Source organism: Toxorhynchites rutilus, chromosome 3 (genome assembly GCF_029784135.1).
Source record: "Toxorhynchites rutilus septentrionalis strain SRP chromosome 3, ASM2978413v1, whole genome shotgun sequence".
In the NCBI taxonomy this organism is placed as follows: domain Eukaryota; kingdom Metazoa; phylum Arthropoda; class Insecta; order Diptera; family Culicidae; genus Toxorhynchites; species Toxorhynchites rutilus.
In genome coordinates this window covers 67317783-67342352 of record NC_073746.1, presented here as the reverse complement: position 1 = coordinate 67342352, position 24570 = coordinate 67317783, and the positions used below count along the sequence as shown (strand labels likewise).

General features: G+C 38.8%; 2 protein-coding genes across 2 annotated transcripts; both read right to left on the bottom strand.

Moving 5' to 3' along the window:
- Positions 1–248: 248 nt before the first annotated feature.
- Positions 249–6458, bottom strand: LOC129773208 (uncharacterized). Its single transcript, XM_055776795.1, has 5 exons — positions 6336–6458; positions 5740–6038; positions 5474–5682; positions 5091–5414; positions 249–253 (listed from the first exon to the last, which is right to left on the bottom strand). The coding sequence occupies exons 1-5, from the start codon at positions 6336–6338 to the stop codon at positions 249–251; spliced, it is 840 nt and encodes a 279-aa protein (XP_055632770.1). The 5' UTR covers positions 6339–6458.
- A 4637-nt stretch (positions 6459–11095) lies between these two features.
- LOC129778539 (angiotensin-converting enzyme-like) lies at positions 11096–13941 on the bottom strand. Its single transcript, XM_055785499.1, has 10 exons — positions 13788–13941; positions 13373–13670; positions 13059–13278; positions 12856–12999; positions 12579–12799; positions 12376–12518; positions 11966–12317; positions 11555–11910; positions 11320–11492; positions 11096–11250 (listed from the first exon to the last, which is right to left on the bottom strand). Exons 2-10 carry the CDS (start codon positions 13643–13645, stop codon positions 11213–11215), a joined length of 1920 nt encoding a protein of 639 aa, XP_055641474.1. The 5' UTR covers positions 13646–13670; positions 13788–13941; the 3' UTR covers positions 11096–11212.
- Positions 13942–24570: the final 10629 nt, after the last annotated feature.

Genomic DNA, 24570 nt, shown 5'->3' with positions numbered 1-24570 from the left:
TTTTATTAATAATACTTTAGAATACATATATTAAACAGACGAATATAGATATTTCAAAAAAACATTAAAATAAACCTCCTTCAGCACTGCTACCATCGTTCTAACATAATCTGGATCGAATTGAACTTCCTGAACATAGCATTTATCATCATATTCTGAATAGATTATAAAATCTGCTACTCTACATTTTGTTATGAACATAGTTAGTTGCAACTGTGCGTAATATTGATGATTTTTTTTCAAAACATTTAATCTTGTAAAATAGGGAAGAAAATCAATTAAATCACTCAATGATTTATTTTCCCCTTCTTTTGGACACTTAATTTCTATTATTCTCCCTTCGTTTATAACAATTCCGTCAGGAGAACATCCCAGCCATGATGGGGGTATTACGAAACCACAACTCCAAACGTTTTTTCTGTAGTCTCGCTCATATGCTGCTATGGCTTTTGATTCGCATCGGATCTCATGTACGATTGCTGGTGTTGAAAGATGTTTCGGTGTCACCATACTCAGGATTTTACTTTTCCAATTTTTGTTCTTGTCGGGTTGATTTGTGTAGTATGTATACACAGAGTATGCACTGGATGAAGTGATGCGCCGGCTTCGTTCTTTTGACGTAGGACTACGTCTTTCATTTCTATACCGGGGTGTAAAATCAAAGTTTCGAAAACGAAAGCGTTACGCCGGAGACCGAGATTTTGAGCGTTAATAGCTCCTAAACAACTGAACGAAATGGTATGATAAACACTTCATTCGATAGATAAAATGTCTACGCGTTCTATACTTGTTACTTTCTGATCCAAAAACTTGTTTCAATAGTCTTAAAATTGCTTTCAATACAGGCTATTGAAATCACCAATCGGTATATAAGCGAGCGCCGCTCGGAAATCCACTCAGTTCTAATTGAACAGCGATTGGAGCATGTTGTCGCTGTTGTGGTGAAGCTCTTCGTTTATCATGAAAGCGCGAATGAACGGTGTCACCAAGAGCCTGTTTGTGCACCTTAGGCCAGAAGGGTATCCATCAGGAGGAGAGTGATGCCACAAACTCTTCCCCGGGAAGATCTCGAAGCAGCCGCTACACACACACACATACACACACACACACACATACACGCGCGGAATTCTTTCCGTTTGGATGCCATTCAGCATCGAGAAAGATCCGGAAAATAATTTGCCAGTTCCTCTGGGAATTTTCAAAATATAATCATGTGAAAGAGTTTAATTGAATGTTTTCTATCCATGTTACACTGTGACCAAATATGTTTCAATCAAGTGCTATTAACAGGTGGTTATCGAGTTGGCATTAACCACTGGTGGGCTTCCAGTATCGAGGAAAATGTGGAAATATCTAATCGTTACTGAAAATAATCTGCCAGTTCCTTTGGGAATTTTCAAAATATATTCATGTGAAAGAGTTTAATTGAATGTTTTCTATCCATGTAACACTGTGACCAAATATGTTTCAATCAAGTGCTATTAACAGGTGGTTATCGAGTTGGCATTAACCACTGGTGGGCTTCCAGTATCGAGGAAAATGTGGAAATATCTAATCGTTACTGAAAATAATCTGCCAGTTCCTTTGGGAATTTTCAAAATATATTCATGTGAAAGAGTTTAATTGAATGTTTTCTATCCATGTAACACTGTGACCAAATATGTTTCAATCAAGTGCTATTAACAGGTGGTTATCGAGTTGGTATTAACCACTGGTGGGCTTCCAGTATCGAGGAAAATGTGGAAATATCTAATCGTTACTGAAAATAATCTGCCAGTTCCTTTGGGAATTTTCAAAATATATTCATGTGAAAGAGTTTAATTGAATGTTTTCTATCCATGTAACACTGTGACCAAATATGTTTCAATCAAGTGCTATTAACAGGTGGTTATCGAGTTGGCATTAACCACTGGTGGGCTTCCAGTATCGAGGAAAATGTGGAAATATCTAATCGTTGCTGAAAATAATCTGCCAGTTCCTCTGGGAATTTTCAAAATATATTCATGTTAAAGAGTCTATTTGAATGTTTTCTTTCCATGTAACACTGTGATCAAATACATCTGGTTTTGTGGTTTTTCAATCAATCGCAATTAACAGGATAGCTTCAGAAGATTATTCTTCCCCATCAGTAGGATATTTCCGTATCCAATATTGTATGCGCCCGCAATCGATTATTGCTCAGTCGCCGAAAGTTCCGAGCTCAGAGAGTTCATTCCCCTCTAGTTTGCCTTCCAAATTGCCATCATAAACCACACCTTCTCTCGATTCAATCACACACAAAAAGCATACTTAAGCGATATTCTGGTGGTGAGACACATTCATTTTTCGTGAGGACATCGACAAGACAACATCGTTGCCTAACGTGCTGGAGGAGGTGGACGGCGAAGGATCGATACATACACGCGCAGAACTCTTTCCGTTAGGATGCCATTCAGCATCGAGAAAGTTCCGGAAAGATCTAATCATTGCTGGAAAATAATCTGCCAGTTCCTTTGGGAATTTTCAAAATATATTCATGTGAAAGAGTTTAATTGAATGTTTTCTATCCATGTAACACTGTGACCAAATATGTTTCAATCAAGTGCTATTAACAGGTGGTTATCGAGTTGGCATTAACCACTGGTGGGCTTCCAGTATCGAGGAAAATGTGGAAATATCTAATCGTTACTGAAAATAATCTGCCAGTTCCTCTGGGAATTTTCAAAATATATTCATGTGAAAGAGTTTAATTGAATGTTTTCTATCCATGTTACACTGTGACCAAATATGTTTCAATCAAGTGCTATTAACCGGTGGTTATCGAGTTGGCATTAACCACTGGTGGGCTTCCAGTATCGAGGAAAATGTGGAAATATCTAATCGTTACTGAAAATAATCTGCCAGTTCCTTTGGGAATTTTCAAAATATATTCATGTGAAAGAGTTTAATTGAATGTTTTCTATCCATGTTACACTGTGACCAAATATGTTTCAATCAAGTGCTATTAACAGGTGGTTATCGAGTTGGCATTAACCACTGGTGGGCTTCCAGTATCGAGGAAAATGTGGAAATATCTAATCGTTGCTGAAAATAATCTGCCAGTTCCTCTGGGAATTTTCAAAATATATTCATGTTAAAGAGTTTATTTGAATGTTTTCTTTCCATGTAACACTGTGATCAAATACATCTGGTTTTGTGGTTTTTCAATCAATCGCAATTAACAGGATAGCTTCAGAAGATTATTCTTCCCCATCAGTAGGATATTTCCGTATCCAATATTGTATGCGCCCGCAATCGATTATTGCTCAGTCGCCGAAAGTTCCGAGCTCAGAGAGTTCATTCCCCTCTAGTTTGCCTTCCAAATTGCCATCATAAACCACACCTTCTCTCGATTCAATCACACACAAAAAGCATACTTAAGCGGTATTCTGGTGGTGAGACACATTCATTTTTCGTGAGGACATCGACAAGACAACATCGTTGCCTAACGTGCTGGAGGAGGTGGACGGCGAAGGATCGACACATACACGCGCAGAACTCTTTCCGTTAGGATGCCATTCAGCATCGAGAAAGTTCCGGAAAGATCTAATCATTGCTGGAAAATAATCTGCCAGTTCCTTTGGGAATTTTCAAAATATATTCATGTGAAAGAGTTTAATTGAATGTTTTCTATCCATGTAACACTGTGACCAAATATGTTTCAATCAAGTGCTATTAACAGGTGGTTATCAAGTTGGCATTAACCACTGGTGGGCTTCCAGTATCGAGGAAAATGTGGAAATATCTAATCGTTGCTGAAAATAATCTGCCAGTTCCTCTGGGAATTTTCAAAATATATTCATGTTAAAGAATTTATTTGAATGTTTTCTTTCCATGTAACACTGTGATCAAATACATCTGGTTTTGTGGTTTTTCAATCAATCGCAATTAACAGGATAGCTTCAGAAGATTATTCTTCCCCATCAGTAGGATATTTCCGTATCCAATATTGTATGCGCCCGCAATCGATTATTGCTCAGTCGCCGAAAGTTCCGAGCTCAGAGAGTTCATTCCCCTCTAGTTTGCCTTCCAAATTGCCATCATAAACCACACCTTCTCTCGATTCAATCACACACAAAAAGCATACTTAAGCGATATTCTGGTGGTGAGACACATTCATTTTTCGTGAGGACATCGACAAGACAACATCGTTGCCTAACGTGCTGGAGGAGGTGGACGGCGAAGGATCGACACATACACGCGCAGAACTCTTTCCGTTAGGATGCCATTCAGCATCGAGAAAGTTCCGGAAAGATCTAATCATTGCTGGAAAATAATCTGCCAGTTCCTTTGGGAATTTTCAAAATATATTCATGTGAAAGAGTTTAATTGAATGTTTTCTATCCATGTAACACTGTGACCAAATATGTTTCAATCAAGTGCTATTAACAGGTGGTTATCAAGTTGGCATTAACCACTGGTGGGCTTCCAGTATCGAGGAAAATGTGGAAATATCTAATCGTTACTGAAAATAATCTGCCAGTTCCTTTGGGAATTTTCAAAATATATTCATGTGAAAGAGTTTAATTGAATGTTTTCTATCCATGTAACACTGTGACCAAATATGTTTCAATCAAGTGCTATTAACAGGTGGTTATCGAGTTGGTATTAACCACTGGTGGGCTTCCAGTATCGAGGAAAATGTGGAAATATCTAATCGTTACTGAAAATAATCTGCCAGTTCCTCTGGGAATTTTCAAAATATATTCATGTGAAAGAGTTTAATTGAATGTTTTCTATCCACAAAATATCCATATAATACATTTGGGTTTGTGATTTGTCAATCAAGTACAGTTAGCAGGTTAGCTTCTGAAGATTATCCTTCAGAACAAGCTTTTTCGTATCCTATATTGGATGCATAAAACCTTGTGCCTCCAACGTAACGCTCTTGTTTTCGAAGTCTCCCAAATATTCATTTATTCATTCATTCAGAATGGATTTAGATTCAACTTCAAACAAATGATCTCTAAATCAACGATAGTGCTACGTCACCCTTGCGGTTATACCATAGATATAACCCACTTCCTGTTTTTTCCATTGCGATGATACTCTTTGTTCTATAGTTCTTGTACATATTTTCAAAGACTCGTATTCCGATACTTTCACATTAAATTCGAAATGAAGTTGCAGATCCTTTTCTAACGGACCTATAAATTCCATTATTTCACGATCGATCATCGTGAAGTTATCAGGATGAAACGATCTTCTCAGGAAGGATTTAAGTAGACTGCAAGTCATATTTTCTTCAATAGAAATTAACGAATCAATGGATTCTGTAGAATGACTTTGCACATCTATATCGAGAAATGTATTCAGAACATCAGATTCATCATTTTTGTCAATATTTTTCATATCTCGTCCTTTCTTTTCGTATGCCAGACCGCTTTCAGGGAATCCTAATAATTAATAATAAAAATTTTATTTTAAAAAATCGATCAATAAATTGGAAGCAAACCTTTCACGAAAAGCTGAAGAATGTTGGTACCCTCATCGTGAGTCAAACCCGCCGGCGAGGCAGCTTCAGTCGTATCTTTTGTATTCGTCATTTTTTTGCAGAATGCGGTCAATGGTGTTGTCTTGTACATATCGTCAGCAACTTTTTCTGCAATTTTACCCCACTTTTGTTGCAAATCTGTTACTGTAAGCAATGGAACTGAAGGGAACCTAAAAATAGAAAAATTGATTTTTGCCATTTGTATTCAAGAAAATCACAAAAAACACATTAGAAGATGTTTTAAAACGGCCATTATGTGTTTGCATTTTCCCATTCCAGCTTTGCACGAACACTGAAAAGGCCACTTTTCACAGGAAGGTCTGGTGCGGATGGAAATTTTGTGTGGATCAGCTCTAGGTGATGATGACTTCAAACAAGTCAAGTCAAACAAGACAAGAAGCAAGTGGTTAGCTTGAAACACCCGTTCACCTTCGACTATCAACCTGCTTCCTCCTCCGACGTATTGAAAAATATCGGCAAGCTGCAAATTTACCGTCATCATCGAAGAGTTTATCGCATTGGATGCCTGTTTAAGAAAGAAATATTAAAGGTTTTCATTAGCTTTTCATTGCATTAGAAATATTCCGGAACTATTTTTTGTTCAAATCGCACTAAAGTAACTAAAGATTTTTACCACAGATTCAGGAAGAAACCTCGAAACATCGATTTTCATTCATAATTTTGATTCGAAACGAGATATGAAATTCCAATTCGCAAATCATACTAGTTTTTGAATATTAATTATGGACGAACAATACAAGTACGATTTGCACGAATGGTGAAAAAAGATTATGCATATGGTATATGATATTTTCTTACTCACCATTTTTGCAGAAAGCTATAGAATCTCAAGATAACTTTGAACAAAAATTATAGTTTTTCTCACTGCGTTTGTTTACGTTTCACCCCCTAATTTGAAATGTCAAACTCAATGCCGTCAACGCGGATACTTTGACGTTCTGACAATTGATATGCCCTTCAGTAATGTGGGTGAGCAGGGTGGCCAGATAATTTATCCTGCGTTGACAAGCTCTGTTGTAGCGAATATGAAGTTGAGGGTGTGCAATGCTGCTAAATGAAAACGAAGACGTGAATGAGATTGCGAATCGGGAGTGTGTACCGAAAGCAATCTCCTCTTTTCCGTATGACATACATGAGAGATAGCGAAAATATTAGAGAGGTACACAAGGGCTATCCGATCTTTCGAGAATGGGTTGCTCATTGAGTTTGGATATAAGTCTGTGGATTATTGTTGTGGCGAGCGGTTGATTTCAAACGACGTGGAGTGGTTACGACACGTTGGATGTATTAGATACTGAAAAAAATTATAGGAGGTTGTGTCCAAGATACGACCGCATTGTTGACGTAGAACTAAGCTGTTATTTTTTATAAGTCGCTTGTTCATACCTTCGGATATTATTCTATAGTGATGTGAAATTTTAGAAACAACTGCTTAGTAGAATAATCTCAGAAATGTTTTTTCATTGTAGAATTAGTTGACGATAATTGATTGATGATTCATTCTTGCCCTCGCAGAACAATACACTAGCTGATCATATGTCGCAATTAGTCAATGTATTGAAAATTTTCGTTGAACGCTATTCCGGTGGCCTTTTTCGCAATTGACATAGACTCGGCTACAGTCGATTATATACATGTTACACCAGCACCATTATTCCACATCTCATAACTACATCAATATATCTAACTACTAGGAATTTAAACACTTCTCATCATTTTACGTTATTCTCAAAAGAAACGATTCTGTTTATATCACTGGCCTCGAAAAAAGTTGCATTACTTTTTCATGCTCGAGATAAGCGCAGCTGCCACCTTTAGTGGAGGAAATTTTTCTACTGGCAAACGAAACCTAATCACATACAACATTCCAGAACGACATTTACTTTCTTGGTATCTAAACAAGCGAAATAAACTCTTTTTGTTAATATCAACAACCTCGAAAAGAGTAGCATTGCTTTATTATGATCAAGATTAGCGCAATCCTAGTTAATGGCAGTTTTGCGACTGACACGCGAACCCAAATAACTTATAACATTCCAGTACGACATTCAAGATGCTTGGTATTCCCCAAATGATTTTTTGGCACACAACCTTAATGCCTGCTTCGCCATAACGTCAGTTTAATGCATTCATGCAATTTCAAAGACACCAACAAAACAAAACAAACGGTGTTAACTGCTTGGAAAAAAACTGAATTATGTCACACAGCTCGACTCTGCTGTAAAACCCATCGATGCGAATTCGCTGATGAGTTTGTCAATAGCGACCGCCTTCACCACCAGTGGGGGGAGCTTGATTTTGGTTACAGCCTGGGTAACGGCGCTTACATTTTCGACCGACACGCCGAAGTCGTCTACTTCGCTGTTGTTCGATGCGATGTCACTCGCGAAGGCTTGGTTCAGTGCGAGCGCTTTTCATTGCACCAACATCGCGTGCTTCATTAGATGACGCTTGCCTCGAAATTTGATTGCCCCTGGCAATGCGTTCGCTCTTTGCAGTACTCGAGGCAGTCTTCCTCTTCTTCTTGCTCATCACACACTACGCGAAGCGTCCAATTTATGACGCGGAAAGAAAAATACACGATACGAATAACGCCAAAAACGAACTGAAAAAACCACACGACGATATCCAAGTTGGATTACCACTGGTGGGGTCCAATCTTAGATCGAAGCACAGCAAAAGCAAAGTGAACTGGATTGCTCAACAGTCCGATGCCGAATGAAAGTTTACCTCAGCGAGATCCACTGTTTATACTCTAGGCAAGTATTCCCCTTCATCGTTCTTCATTTCCTTCGTTCACGGAGACTTTAAATCCTACGATTTCCCCTTTGCTGCTCGTCGATAAGTTGCTCGTTATTGACAGCTCTGTTCGGGAAAGCACACAAATGGACTGAACAAAAGTATGGGAAAATGGAAACGCTTAAAGTTTTTATGTATTTTAACCATTAACAAACCAGGAGATTCTAATGTATAGCATATTAAACAAATCTTAGGGAATTTCCGATTCGTTTACTATGTAAATCACCAAAATCCGTTCGCGGCAAAAATAGTTATTAACGTTAACTTTATTTCATAAAAACGTGACCTGTTTTCTGACTTGGCACCCTTAATGAAAGACTACGTCAAAACTACTTGAATATTCAAAAGAATCAGTATTTTAGATTCAGTGCTCTAGACAGCGAGCAATCAACAGCACATGTTAATGCTTAGGATGAATTTTACCATCTACTTGAATTGCTTCGCGAAACGAGGAAGTATTCATTTATCGACCCTTTTCAATGTTTGTTCTCGCCGGCAAAAATTTCGTAGTTCTATGTTAAAAATGCGGTCGTGTCTTGGACATCACCCTTCTTTACTTCGCTTTTTTAGGCCTGCGATACCATTAACTAACACGTGTTTGTGGCCTCTATGAAAAAACGTTGAGTAACGCTGGTCTAGCAGCTGTAGTGTCGGGGAATGGTTTGTTTTATGTTTCAAAGTAAATATTCAATATGTGCTACTTTAGATGTGTTTTCAGAAATTAAGCTAGTATTTCAATTAAAAGAAACAATAGAGTGGAGTTATGAGTGGCTTTGATTTGATGTTCATTGAATTTCCGACATGTTTGCTAAACGTCTTATTTAGATTTAACAGTGGACTTAAACAGCTACAGTTTTGAAACAAAATTAAAAAGGAATATTGATGCAATTGGATTATTTCCTTGTTTTTTTTATATAAAAACAGGAAGTGGGAAGTGGGAAATTATTGAAAAATCACAAAACGAAATACAATCGATCGCAGTATTATATGAATAAAAAACATTAAAATAAACTCTTTCGCTTGAATGTAATTTTTAATTCCCAGGGGAACTGGCAGATTATTTTTCAGTAACGATAACATCTTTCCGGAATCTACTCGATGTTGGATGACAACCAAACGAAGAGTTCCGCGCGTGTATGTATTTGTGTGGCGGCTGCTCCGATGTCTCAAGCGGAACCGTTTGTGACACTCTCTTCCTGATGGATTCCCTTCTGGCCTAAGATGCACAAACAGGTTCTTGGTGACTCCGCTCATCAGCGCTTTAATGATGAAAGAAGTTAGCTTCACCACAACAGCGACAACTTGCTCCAATCGCTGTTCAATTATTACTGAGTGGATTTCCGAACGGCGCTCGCTTATATACCGATTGATGATTTCAATAGCCTGTTTTGGAAGTAATTTTAAGACTATTGAAACAAGTTTTTGAATGAAAAAGTAACAAGTATATAGCGCGTAGACATTTTATCTTTCGAATGAAGTGTTTATCATACCATTTCGTTCAGTTGTTTAGGAGTTATTAACGCTCAAAATCTCGGTCTCCGGCGTAACGCTTTCGTTTTCGAAACTTTGATTTCACTCCTCGGTATAGAAAAGAAAGACGTAGTCCTACGTCAAAAAACCCAATGTCCTCGCTTGTTCACGTAGAGGGAGGGGAGAGTCTGGAATCATGCTTTTTCTTCCCGATTGGTATGAGGACAGCCTCCTATTCTTTGAGACACCGATGTTAATAACCGCTGGGCCACAGTGGTCACTTTGTAATACTCAATATTATTCATGAGATGCAAAATTTGAACGATATGGAATTGATAATAGAACATAGTGCTGCTGTTTAAATGATCGACGGCTACAATAGTTACAAAATCTACACCAAGTGACGTCTCAAAATCGTTATATCAGCCGTTTATAAGACGCAAGTAGTATCGGTTTAAACAGCTCTGGCAAACGCAGTAACGAATCGAAAAAGTTGTTTCTTCGTATTAAAATGAATTCTCACCAGTGATTAACTACTATCTCGCGGCTTTCCAACGTTACTTGATTACATCACTGAAGTCCATCAGACTTCAAGTCGAACTCCTTTTTTGGAAGTCATCCCATTGTACTTTCGCTGGTTTTTACTTTTACTTTCCCTTTTACTTTCTCATCTCTTTCATTGATCATATTCATATAATCTTGGATGCTTGAGCTGGAAAGGAACATCTTTCACTGAGAATCCGTCAAAATTTTATGTGAAATGCGATCAAAATTTGGGCTTATGTAATGCATTTACTTTAAAGCGAAATGAATTATTAGAATAATTAATATTTTCTATTGTTAGCTATTAGAGGCGAATGAACTGCAAAGTTTAAAGCCTCTTAAAAACAAAGAAAGAAAGAATTGTTAGCTACTAATTTTTCTCATCTGTCATCTGTTCATTTCGAGAAAAGATAGGTCATTGGAATCCTGATTTCTGGGGAACACATGAGCCAATGCTGTATCTATCGGGACAATCAATAAGCCTAAGAAGAAATGTCTTGAGAATTAGATGGCTGTAATCGATCATTCAATTTTGAAAAATGAAATGAATGAACTTAAAGGAAAATACATTTGAGCGTGAAAAGAGTGGAGTAACATATCGAACCAGTGTGAATAAGGTGCATCATAAAATGCAGCTGGTTCATTATTGAGTGACGATTTGTCAATAGCAGTTATTTTGTGAAGCCCTGAGTTAAATAATACTAAACCACTTTATTTCTAAGATATGGATGAGATCAAAATCCAAAGCCATTTTATTTAGTCCACATATCAAAATTGTTATTTTTATTATAAAAGGTGCAACCTTTCATTTTAACGCCAGGTTACAGAAATAAAAGCATAACAAACTAGTTATACGAAACAAAACCATCATTTGGTCGGTGCGAAGTCAAACTGTTTTTTGCATTCTGAAAGGCAGAAATTGAAAATAAAATAAAAATAAAAACAAACCCATCATTAAAATTAATCCGCCATACTTTCCGACGGTGTCCATCCAACGTGAGCTCCAAGTCGCTTGTTCTCCCCAACTAACCAATCATGCAGTGGCTTGAAGTACTCCAGAATAGCATCAGCGTTCATCTTGCGCTCTCCGGTCAACACTTCCATAGCATCCGGCCACGGTTTGGAAGCACCGAGTGAAAGCATTTCTCTGCAAAATTCAATCTCATGAGTTAAGTATTCCTTTTCAATCGAAGAAACCACAGCTCGTACTTCAACTTATTCCCTGCCGCAGCGCTCTGATATATGTCGCAGTTGTTCAGGGTCTTCTCCGGATCGCCAGCGACGTACTCCCCAGCCAAACGGCAGGCGGCTTTGTGGAACTGAAACTGAATCACATAGGACACAAAGTACCGTAAATATTCAACATCTGCCGAGACGTGATACTTAGCCGGAGGATCGAGATCTTCCTCGGTGCGAAGCACCGGAGGTTCCACCCCGCAAAACTCGCTCCTCAACTGCCAGTAGCGACAGTTGTACTCATCCGGTTTGATTTCTCCCCGGAAGACGTCCCATCGGTACCTGTCCAGGGTGTAGGCGAACGGCAGGAAGACGAATTTGGTGACGCCCTGGAAGAAATGGTTCTGCCAGTGTTTCAGTTTCGAAAGTTGAAGGATGCCTTACCGATCGATAAAACTGATTGATCCTGACTTGCTCGTCTTCTTCGTAGTCCTTCAGTAGGCCAACTTTCTTCAAGTGTTTTGGAGTGGAAACGGAAAGTGAGAGCACATCACCGACGGCTTCGTGGAAGCCCGGATTGGCACCGCCACGATACTCCACCGGTTGATGTTGATACTGCAGATAGTACTGGATGTGGCCTAGCTCGTGGTGAACGACGAAGAATTCACGCATGTTCACACGGGTGCACTGCTTGATGCGAACGTCATCCGTTGCGAAGAAGTCCCACGCGCTGGCGTGACAAACCAGATCACGTCCGTCCGTGGGTTTCTCGATGATACTTTTGTCCCAAAAAGTTCTTGAAACAATGTGATATAAATTTCGGTGGTAAGATTATGGGTTAAAAGAGAGCTTACTGTGGTAGCTTAGTCATGTTCAGCGATTCGAAGAACTCGTCCCCCATTTGGAACATCTTCAGGGGAGTGTACCCCTGCTTAACCATTTCGTCAGTCACATCCAAAAGTTTTTTTTCTGGGAAGGGTGTCGTGAAGTCAGCAATCTACGAAAAGTATATGTCCTTATCAATAGGAGAGTTTTGTCGAGCGGTTGATTGTTCTACATTATCCCAAGTCTGACCCCACATATTTCCAAGTAGATGCATAGGTATTGGTCCCGTCTCCGAAACCAATTCAGGTCCGTATTTTTGCCTTAGCTTGAAGCGAACATATGCATGGATCTGTTCATACAGAGGTCTCAACTGCATGATCACATCGCGGACTTGTTGCTCGAAGGTAGGATCGTCGTACTCACTTAACCAAACGTCCGCACCGTTTTCGAAACCTATCGAATCACAAACTGTCACAAATGTTCAATACGAATGAACGATTGAGTGTTACCGTTTAATTTTGCTGCTTCTGTGTTGAGGTCAACGTACTTTTGGAAGGATTCTCTGGTGGGTTTTCCAGCCCGGTTGTACCATTCAATCCAATAGTACTTCAACTCCTCAGCGTCACGACTGCTAGCCATGATTTCCGTCAATTCTACATTAAAAAAGAAGCATATCGTTTGGGAAATTTTCTCGTGGGTTTCTCAACCATACCCGGATCCAAAGAAAGCTGGCAATTTGCGTTGTCTTTATACGTACACAATTTAATCTTGGCATAGTTGGACTCCATGTTTGCCACTGCTCCGAAAAGCTCTTTGAACTTGTCCTCAGGCAGAGCCGCATAGTCTAGCTTTGTTAGCTCTTTGAAGCGACGCTTCAAATCCTCATTACGAAACGATTGGTAATCAAACTGACGTAATTCTTGGGCTACCGACTGAAAAGCACAGAAAAAAAACGAACGAAACAAATCAAAACAAAAGTTCACGTGATTGGCTCTTGTCGTTGTGGCCATCACAACGCCGCCATACCTTTGCCACCTCAGCAAATTCGGTCGCCGTTTCTTTCTTCCTGGCAAGGTTATGCTCGGTTATATTGGATCCGTACGCCCAGGCGGCATGGATCTGCTTGACCTTGGTTTCCTGGTACCGTTTCTCGCACCGCTCCAGAGCTTCTCGAGCGTTGGATTCCTGCGCTTCTGTCGTCACGGGTTCATCGGAGGACCCTCGTCGAACAACGCCGGCTTGGAGAGCCCCGATCGAGATCAACACGATCAAAATGGCGAAAATGCGGTTGGGCGGCATTTTCTGGAATCCACCGAACAAATATCTATCGAAAACAGAACATTCAAATAACGTGGATGCGGTCATAAGTGCAATTGTGATGTTCGTTTCTATTTTATAGATCACTACCACTTGTCTTATCAGTACTTGTACTTGTACTTACAATCACTTCTGTCGAGTGCTGGATGTGATCTTGCCGCTGGCAGAACGAGAACTAAATCTGAGAACGACTGTGAGAAGAGAAGCTTGTACTCGGTTATTCCGTTCGGTGATTTATTGTTTTGGTATTGAGATACAAACAAAAATGCTATTCCTGCTTCGGATCTTTCAGTTTGGCTGCATTACATCATTGTATGCATTAGAACTGTTTAGAACACCGATTAAAAAAAACAAATCAAGGAATAACAGGTAAAAACAAAAGCGCTCAGTTGAACCTTCATTCCTGATTTTTGATTTATTAGCAAAGAAACCTCCGAACCAATATGGAAATGATGGTAACGGCACAGCATCCAAAATAGCATCTCAGGGAACGATAATATCGGCACGAGAAAAATGCAAATTAATTGGACACAAGTTCGGTTTTGCGAACAGGTTTGATTTAGTGAGCTATACGGCACAATCAAGATTAAAATCTGCTCCTATTTTAATATTCATGGGTCGATAATGCACGTTAATATGGATCTTCGATTATTGTTGTTGCAACTTGCTTTCTCTTCGCATCGGCTGTGGGCTCAAATTGTCAATAGTTTTCTATCGCGAAACATAACATGTGTGTATGCATTCGTTTTGTGACGCTATGTGACTATGGCCAAGTTTGTCTCTCGCCTGATGCGCATAGTAATGATTCATGATTCGGATCAGGTGAAATAAGCGCCACTATAACATTGCATCGATGCAAATCGGTATACCGAAGGCGAAAACTGCATTGACAAGCTCATTGATGGCGGTTTCTTTTCATGATTGATTTGAAGTCTTGTTGAGATATGAAATTCTACAGTCGTTTGATGCTACAATACTTGCTTGCGTGTTCTTCTAATACACTTCTGAGTATGACAACGATCGGCAGGAGCAATTCTTAAAACTCATGAGTATAATAAAAAGTATTATTCAGCCATTCCATGTCAAACCGATATAGTGATTCCTAGGTTTTCGTAAAAAAGTGGTAGATTTGTTCTTTATCGCAAAATATTAGACTCGCATTTTTTTGACGTAGGACTACGTCTAACCGGAAGATATAGGGGGTGAAATGGAAATCTAGGCACTGAACAAGTAGAAAACAATGCAAGATTTGGAACGCTTATAACTCGAGCATTTCTCAATAGATCGCAAAGGTTTTTGCATCAATTGATAGGAAATATATCTACGCATCTATCATAATGAATAACAATGCCCATTTTTGATTGGTCCATTTTGTGCTCCTCAAATCGTACCGACCAAAACGGGCAACCAGAGCAGCAATGAAATAGAATGAAGCACGATTGGAAAGGAAAAAGAAAAAAAAATGAACGAAACATTGGTCGCAGTCTCACACATGCGTAATTCTCGAGCCAGCCAGTCAGCTTATAAATCCTCGCTCCGCTGCCGTAACGATCATTCTCATTCAAACCGTACACCACATCGGTTCGCATCAGAACACATCAACAAACCAACCCAAGCAACCATGTCTGGACATGGCAAAGGAGGAAAAGTGAAGGGAAAGGCAAAATCCCGCTCGAACCGTGTTGGTCTGGAGTTCCTCGCAAGGGTAGCTAGGCCGAGCGCGTTAGTACCAGTGCACCAGTCCACCTAGCCGGCTTTATATAGTTTCGGCCGCCGAAGTGATCGAGTTAGCTGGCAAAGCTGCTCGCGACGATAAGAAAACCTGCATTCGGAACAGAACACATTCGGTTCGGTGGACATCAAGACAACAGGCAGTTGCAGCGAGTGGCGAGTGGCAAACGCAATCGCAAAACGGCAGCTGGTAGCAGAAGAAAAAAGTTTGTTCTTTATACAATCTGCTTTGATGGCAAATCCAGAACAAGGCGGCATCGAGGGCGTTCGAAATGGTTTTTTTCAAAACCACGCTGTGGCCAGTGGTAAACGCAATCGCTAAACAGGAAGGTTTAGCCGAACAAGATGGGGGTATCGAATGATAGCAAAACAATAAACTCTTTAGATTAAAGATAATTTTGTGATCTTGAAAAGGACCCTTTTTAGCCTGCATGTGAATCTAACGAGCGAACAAATCGTAATGAATGTATTTTTTTGCGATCGCTGCCTTTTAACGCTCTTTCGTTCGTCTCGTTGGACTCGCCCCTTTGGCTGAGTCTGCCGATTTGTCTCTATCCTGTGAGCGTGTACCGCTAGAGTACAAAAGGCACGGATCCGCTGAAAAATATATCTTTCTCTTTCAAACCGTAAATCAGTGTGGTTGTATGGCATCGTTCCACATCACATCGCATCAACGGATTGGTGCCGGAGCACCAGTATACCTAATAGCGGTTATAGAATTTCGGCCGCCTGAGTGCTCGAGTTGGCTTGCAAAGCTGCTCACAACAATAAGAAAACCCACCTACAGAACAGAGCACATTCGGTTCGGTGGCAACAACTAGTTTCAGCGAGTGGCAAACGCAATCGCAAAACGGCAGCAGGTAGAAGTAGGAAAAAGTTTGTTTGTACAGACTGCTTTGGTGGAAAAACCAGCCACCGTAAAACACGGCCCCTGAAAAGCGCCATTAAACCTTTCAAAGAAGGGTTATTAAAAGTTTTTCACAATACCAATGCATTCTAAAGTGACATAATATGACATAAACTGATTTATTTTATTTATGCTTGTTCTTGAACTTATTGGTGGTTGGGGTCTTTTAAATTGATCATTCAGTTTTCACAAACCCATGCATGGTTTCCGAATTGAAAGTGGCTTCAAATTACAACACATTGTATGCAGGATGGCATTAACGAATTCTCTCGGTAGCAAGAGCTGCTTTCTTTGGTTGATAACTGATGTTGAAAATTGACTGACGTTACATCTGCATTGTATAGAAAATTAACTAAGGAGCAACATGATGAGCTATGTATTTCCTGCTGCTCTGTTCTTATTTCATAGGGCTTTAATCCGAAGGTCATCCGTCCCTGTATTTACTGTTGGTTTTTCAGAACGCTTATAGCTCGTTTTTTCTCAACAGATCGTAGAGTTCGTCTCCAAAACCTCAGTTCTTTTTTATTTTTATTTACTTTGTTTGCGGAGACTACAAATCTTACAATTCATTCGTCTCCGAAACACGGAAACAGTTTAAGGTACGGTAATGTGCTCAATAGTGAAATATATGATAGTGAATGAGCTGATGACCACCTATGCATCCCCTATCACAGCCATCATTTTGATTGTACGACATGTGCATACGCCGAAAGATGCCCGGCGTTGAACATTTAATAAGTACAAAGCCTTCGGAAAAAAATCAAGAATCAACTATAAGACAGTGAGAAAAAATTGAGAAAGTTTGTAAAACAAAAACGCAAAAACACAACACCAAAGGTTCTTTTCAGAACCCCCAACATGTTCATAAAGAGTAAACAGTAAACTAATCAATTTTTCAGATAGATAGGTAGCTATTCACGTAGGAGAAGAAAATAAAACAATATATTTAAAATATATATTTAGCAAAAGCTGTCCCCTTTGTATAGTCCTACGTCACTCCGGTTATGTCCCCGACATTACCCACCCGTCTTTTTTTATTTTGACGTGGGACTACGTCTAACCGGAGTATATGGGGGGTAAAATGAAAGCCTAAACAAGGAACATGCAAGAAAAAATGAAATATTCCGAATGCTTAGAACTTGAGCATTTCTTACTGGAACGGAAAGATGGTTGCATCAATTGATAGGGAATATTTCTACGCTTCTATCGCAATCAATAAAATGTTATTTCTCATTAGATAAACAATTGAATAACTGTAAAATGTTAAGCGTTATCTAAACGTCCTAACTGCCTCGTTTTGATTGGCCCGATTAACGGTTTCCCCAATACAGCCATCAAAACCAAGCAGCCTTGGGAAAATCGGCATGGCAAATATATGGAGGTACGGGGACTTTTGTTCTCGCCGAAATGTGTTCCCTAACACAGATTTCAAAACCAAACAGCGTTGGAGTAATCTGCATTACAAATACACGAAAGTTGGGGGTATTTTTGTTCCGACTGGAATGTGTTTCCCAAACACAGACTTTAAATCCATGGAGCGTGGGGAAATTGGCGTTGCAAATTCATGCAAGTCGGGGGCATTTTTGTTCCGACAGAAATGTGTTTCCCTAACACAGACTTGGAGTCCAAGACCAAGGAGTCTTGGGAAATTGGCATTGCTAATTAATGCAGGTCGGGTGTATTTTTGTTTCGATTGAAATGTGCTTACTTAACACAGAATTCAAATCCATGGAGTGTGGGGAAATTGCCATTGCAAATACATGTAAGTCGGGGACATTTTTATTCCGGTTGAAATGTGTTTTCACAACACAGACTTCAGAACCAAGGTGTTTGAGGAAATTGGCATTGCAAACCCACGCAGGTCGGGGGTATTTTTGTTCCGACTGAAATGTGTACCTAATGTACCTAATGTACCTAACACAGACTCCAAAACCAAGATGTCATCATATCAAACGTAAAAGGACTGTCATTAAATTTACTTGTAACGAAGAACACAATCTTGGTAAGCATGGGTAAGTTTATAACAAGTGCGAATCTCATGAAGAGGAAAAGCTCTTCTGTTGATGAGTGCTATGTGATGCATATGCGGCATATTTCTGCCAAAGGAGAAGCAGCACAGACTTCAAAACCAAGATGTCATCATACTAAACGTACTGTCATTAAATTTACTTGTAACGAAGAACATAATCTATCACAATGCAGTAATTGACCTTACATGGCATTATACAACTTGCCAAAATTTTGGATTTTGTTTCCGTTATTATTGATTGTATTTGTTTTTTGTTGTTTTCATGGTTTTGGCGCTATATGTTTTATATTTTTTCTTGAAAGCTAAGGATTTTTTACATAACAAATCCAAAAATCAGAGAAGGTATTTTTTTCGTTTTTAAGCTATGAAATTTCAAATTCAACCGATGATCGAGAAAATGAAAATTTTCCCGCTTTTAAAAAAAAAATTTTTTTTGAAAAAATCGTAGCTTTTGAATAACTGGAGCTGTTCATATGATCGACATATCATATTGAAGCCAATGATACTACATTTCCGAATAAAAAAAGAATTTTCGTTTTAGTAATTATTTACTGTGTTAGTTTTTCATAGTTTTCTCGGTTAAAGATAGAAGGCGCTTTTCTTGAAAGCTGAGGTTTTGTCAAATTACATATCTTGAAACCAAAGATGTGTTTTTTTTTTGGTTTTTTAGTTATAATTTTTCAAATTTAACCCCTTCCCGTATTATTTAATGCCGAATTTCATGCCAACTCGACTGGCCCTTGGCAGCTCCATCTCAGATAGCAGTGAAACGTTGTGGGTGTAAAGACATGGAGCATTTAAGCAACTTTGCATACTTGAAATACTCGAAAAATAATTAGACAACTTTTTGGAAAAAAAAATTTTTTTTTCTTAAATTTTTACAAAAACTTATAACGTAAAAACTATGATATCTACAAAATTCATGTCAAAGGATAGAATGTAGGAAATTGTTAAAATTTTTACGAAAACAAAACCAAAATTTTTTGGAAAAAATTTCGCTGAAAAAAATTTATTTTAAAAATTAAAATTCATTTTTCTCAAAAACGTATTTTTCTAAAATTCCCAAAAATATATATATGAATAGCCCTTGAAATTTTCAACAAGTCGTCGATACATCGGAAGATGGGCACTTTTACAGGAAAAAAGGTTTTCTAACAACAACTTTTTTATTTTTTCTTTGAAAAAAATACAACTAATCTTAGTTTTGTTTAAAGTTAAGATAGCGATATAGTGTATTCGACAAAGTTTTAGATGACATCAAAATATAAACTTTTGTCGAAGACGTCAACATTCTATCTGTTATAGTTTTTGGAATATAAGTCATATTTGTATGAAGACTCCTGAAAAAAAAGTTTTGCTCGTAACATTTTTGTGTGTAAATTCTCACGTTTGACATGTTCTTGACATGTTTCTAAATAAAGAAAAGTTAGCAGAGCATGTAAATTGCGATAATTTACGTAACACATAAAAATGTTACGAATTAAACATTAATAGTACCTTTTCAAAGGAAAAAAGTTGTTGTTCGAAAAACTTTTTCCATATAAATGTGCCCATCGTCCGATGTATGGAAAAGTTGTTTTTAAGGCCTATTTATATTTTTTTCAAATTTTAAAGCATATGTTGTCGAGAAAAAGGAATTTTAATTTTCAAAATATTTTTTTCAATGAATTTTTTTCCAAAAAAAAATTCTTTGATAATTTATAATGAAAATCTAAGTAATTTCCTACATTTAATTCACTGACCATCTTTTTGTAGATCTTATAGGTTTTAAATTAAAATTTTTCGAAAAAAAAGTTGAAAAAACTCAAAGTTTAAAAAAACCTCAAAAAAAATATCAGACCTACAAAATTTCAGTCAAAGAATGGAATGTAGGAAATAATTTTGGTTTTCATTAAAAATTATCAAAGTATTTTTTGGAAAAAAAAATTATTGAAAAAAAATATTTTGAAAATTGAAATTAATTTTTCTTGAAAACATACGCTTTTAAAGTTTTGAAAAAAAATGAATATAAATAGTCCTTAAAATTTCCAACAAGTTTTCCATACATCGGATGATGGGCACATTTATGTGGAAAAAGTTTTTCGAACAACAACTTTTTCATGTTTTTCTTTGAAAAAATGCTATTTTTGTTTAATTCGTAGCACTTTTTTGTATAAATTATCGCATTTTAAATGCTCTGCTCTGCTTTTCTCTATTTAGAAACATGTCAAGAACATGTCAAACGTGAGAATTTACACACAAAAATGTTACGAGCAAAACATTATTTTTTTCAGAAGTCTTCATACAAGAATGACATATATTCCAAAAATTATAAAAGATAGAAAGTTGACGTCTTCGACAAAAGTTTATGTTTTTTTTTTTTTTTCCAAAATATATATTTTTATCAAGGCTCATATGGCGTTAGCCTTACGGGGCCGGGAGTTCAATACTTTGACAATTTTTCTTATTATCTATGTTAGTAATATGTAACCGATTACTCGCGGTTGGCTCGAGGTTAGTATTACAAGTGTTTTCGTAATTGGGATGTTGCTGTCTCCAATGCTCTGTACGTGTGCCCGACACGGGATACTTCCTATTGGGATGCAGCTGACCATTAATCAGCAACGCCCCCCTAGTCTGTACCTCATATCTAGCGTGGTGCGTCTTTCTCGACTCGAGGAATCCAGGATAGAATGGTCACTAACCGGAGCAATCATCAGTTCATGTAGAGTTGTCATGAGCGGTACAACCTTTGGCTCTTGTTGAATCATCAGTGGACTGCACAACCTTTGGCCCGTGTATCTGTAAAGAGTGTGTGTATGTATTGCCGCGACTAAGTAAAAGTTTATCGGTCGGATAGGAGGGATATAAAACGGGAACACAACGAAGGAAACATCATTAAACGTTGACATCGGCGTTCCTGAGGAACAGGTATAGATGAAGCAGAAGATCAGGATCACGGCTACCTAAGATATCCCGGACGGGGATCTACGATTGTCTGCCTTGTGCTCTCAGTGCTCTAGAGAGCTGAGAGCGAGCAGCATAGAACCGGATACACGACCAGACAAACTGCTCGATGTCGTGGTAGCCATCGCCACAATCACAAAGATTGTTTGCTGCGAGCCCAATGCGATAGAGATGCGCGTTTAGGTTGTAGTGATTGGACATAAGCCGAGATATCACGCGAATGAAATCACGACCTACATTCAATCCCTTGAACCATGCACTCGTCGAGACCTTAGGGATAATCGTGTGTAACCAACGACCGAACTCATCTCCACTCCACATGCGCTGCCAACTTACGAGCGTGTACTGACGAGGAATGTGGAAAAATTCATTATAAGCAATTTGCCTTTCAAAAAATGTGCCTTCTAAAGCGCCCACCTTAGCTAGCGAGTCCGCTTTCTCATTCCCCGGAATCGAGCAATGAGAGGGAACCCATGCTAAGGTAATCTTGAATAATTTTTCGACCAAAACACTCAATAGTTGTCTTATTCTTGTTAGGAAATAAGATGAGCGTTTATCAACTTTCATTGAGCGGATTGCCTCTATTGAGCTGAGACTGTCTGAAAAAATAAAATAGTGGTCGATGGGCAATGTTTCAATGATCCCCAGTGCGTAGTATATCACCCAATTCAGCAACATACACGGAACAAGGATCTTTGAGTTTGAAAGAGGCACTGGAATTTTCATTGCAGATGCCGAAGCCAGTGGACCCATTTATGTATGAACCGTCAGTAAAGAACATTTTATCAGATCTAACCTGCCCATATTCTGCCGAAAATATCGGTGGAATATAATCGGAGCGTAGATAATCTGGGATTCCATGGATTTTTTGTCGCATGGACAGATCAAAAATGACAGAGGAATTGCAAAAGTATGGGAAGCAAACTTGGTTGGAGATGCCTGGTGAAGGGTGCACGTCGTGGGTAAGGTACTCATGGTATAAAGACATAAAACTTGACTGAGGAATCAGTTGGAGTAGATTTTCGAAGTTATCAATCACCAATGGATTCATGATCTTGCAACGGATGAGAAATCTGTAGGATAATTCTGTGAACCGAAGAGTAAGCGGGGGTACTCCTGCCAAAACTTCGAGACTCATCGTATGTGTCGAATGCAAACACCCCATGGCTATACGCAGGCAACGATATTGTATTCTCTCCAGCTTGAGAATATGAATCCTGGCAGCTGATCGGAAGCAAAAACTGCCATATTCTAACACTGATAATATCGTTGTTTTGTATAACTGAATGAGGTCTCCTGGATGGGCACCCCACCATGTTCCGGTTATTGTTTGGAGAAAATTGATTCTTTGCTGGCATTTCTGTTTCAAATACGCAATGTGTATTCCCCAGGTACATTTAGAGTCAAAATATACTCCAAGGTATTTGAAAAACATCGAGTGCTTGATCGTTTTGCCGGATAGGTGAAGCTGGAATTGGCCGGGTTCGTGCTTCCTAGAAAAAACGACCATTTCAGTTTTCTCCGTAGAGAATTCGACACCCAGCTTGAGGGCCCACGTGAACAGATTGTTCAGGGTATCTTGCAACGACTTTTGCAGAACGACGGGATTAGTACCCGTGATGGAAATAACTCCATCATCTGCAAGTTGTCTCAGCGTGCAGTCTCTAGTTAGACAATCATCTATATCATTTACGTAAAAACTGTACAAGAGGGGGCTTAGGCAGGAGCCTTGTGGTAGGCCCATAAAACTGTATCGAGAAGATTTCAAGCTGCCATGATTGAAAAACATGTGCTTTTCTGACAGTAAATTGTAGAGGAAATTATTGAGAATTGGTGAAAGTCCACGATTATGAAGTTTCTCTGAGAGAATTTCCATGGAAACTGAATCAAATGCCCCTTTGATATCGAGGAAAACGGAAGCCATTTGTTCTTTGCGAGCAAATGCGATTTGGATTTCAGAAGATAGCAGCGCGAGACAATCGTTCGTCCCTTTACCTCGGCGGAAGCCAAACTGCGTATTTGACAGCAAATTGTTCGTTTCGACCCACTTGTCCAAACGAAGTAGAATCATTTTCTCTAACAATTTGCGAATACAGGATAACATTGCAATCGGCCTATACGAGTTGTGATCGCAAGCCGGCTTGTTGGGTTTTCGTATGGCTATCACTCTCACTTGCCTCCAGTCATGTGGGACAATATTCAGCTCCAGAAACTTGTTGAACAAGTTCAGCAAACGCTGTTTCGCCAAGTCGGGAAGATTCTTCAACAAGTTGAATTTAATCTTGTCCGACCCCGGAGCTGAATTGTTACATGAGAGGAGGGCAATTGAGAATTCCACCATCGAAAAATTCTCATAATCGCATTGGAGCGGAATGTCGCGTACGACGCTTTGTGCAGGAACGGAATCGGGACAAACCTTTCTTGCAAATTTGAAAATCCAACGGTCAGAGTATTCCTCACTTTCATTTGAATGGTTCCAGCCACGCGTTCTCCTAGCCGTATTCCAAAGAGTGCTCATAGCGGTCTCCCTTGACAAACCATTGACGAACTTTCGCCAATATCCACCCTTTTTTGCTTTAATCAGTCCTTTTAGTTTGGCTTCTAGAGCTTGGTACTTTCGAAACCATTCCACTAGTCCAGTTTTCCGGAATTTTTTGAAAGCGGATGATTTTTCAAGGTAGACCTTTGAACACTCCTTGTCCCACCAAAGTGATGGAGGACGACGTCGGAAAGTGGTAGCCGGTACACGTTTCTTTTGAGCTTGAAGTGCGCTTTCGTAAATCAAACTCGATATAAAGTTATACTCTTCGAGTGGAGGAAGTTCATGCATTGAAACAAGTGCTTCAGATATTATTTCTGCAAATTTTCTCCAGTCAATATTTTTCGTGAGGTCATACGCAATATCGACTGACTCACGAGAACCTGATTCATTGGCGATCGATAAAATTATTGGCAGGTGGTCACTACCGTGGGGATCTTGGATTACCTTCCACGTGCAATCCAGGGATAACGAAGAAGAGCAAAGTTTATGTTTTAACAAGATCTAAAACTTTGTCGAATACACGATATCGCTATCTTGACTTTAAACAAAATTAGGATAAGTTGTATTTTTTTCAAAGAAAACATGATAAAGTTGTTGTTCGAAAAACATTTTTCCTGTGAAAGTGTTCTTCCGATGTATGGACGACTTGTTGGAAATTGTAAGGGCTATTCATTTAAATATTTTTGGGAATTTTAAATAAATTTGTTTCTGAGAAAAATGAATTTTTGTTTTCAAAATAACTTTTTTGTCAG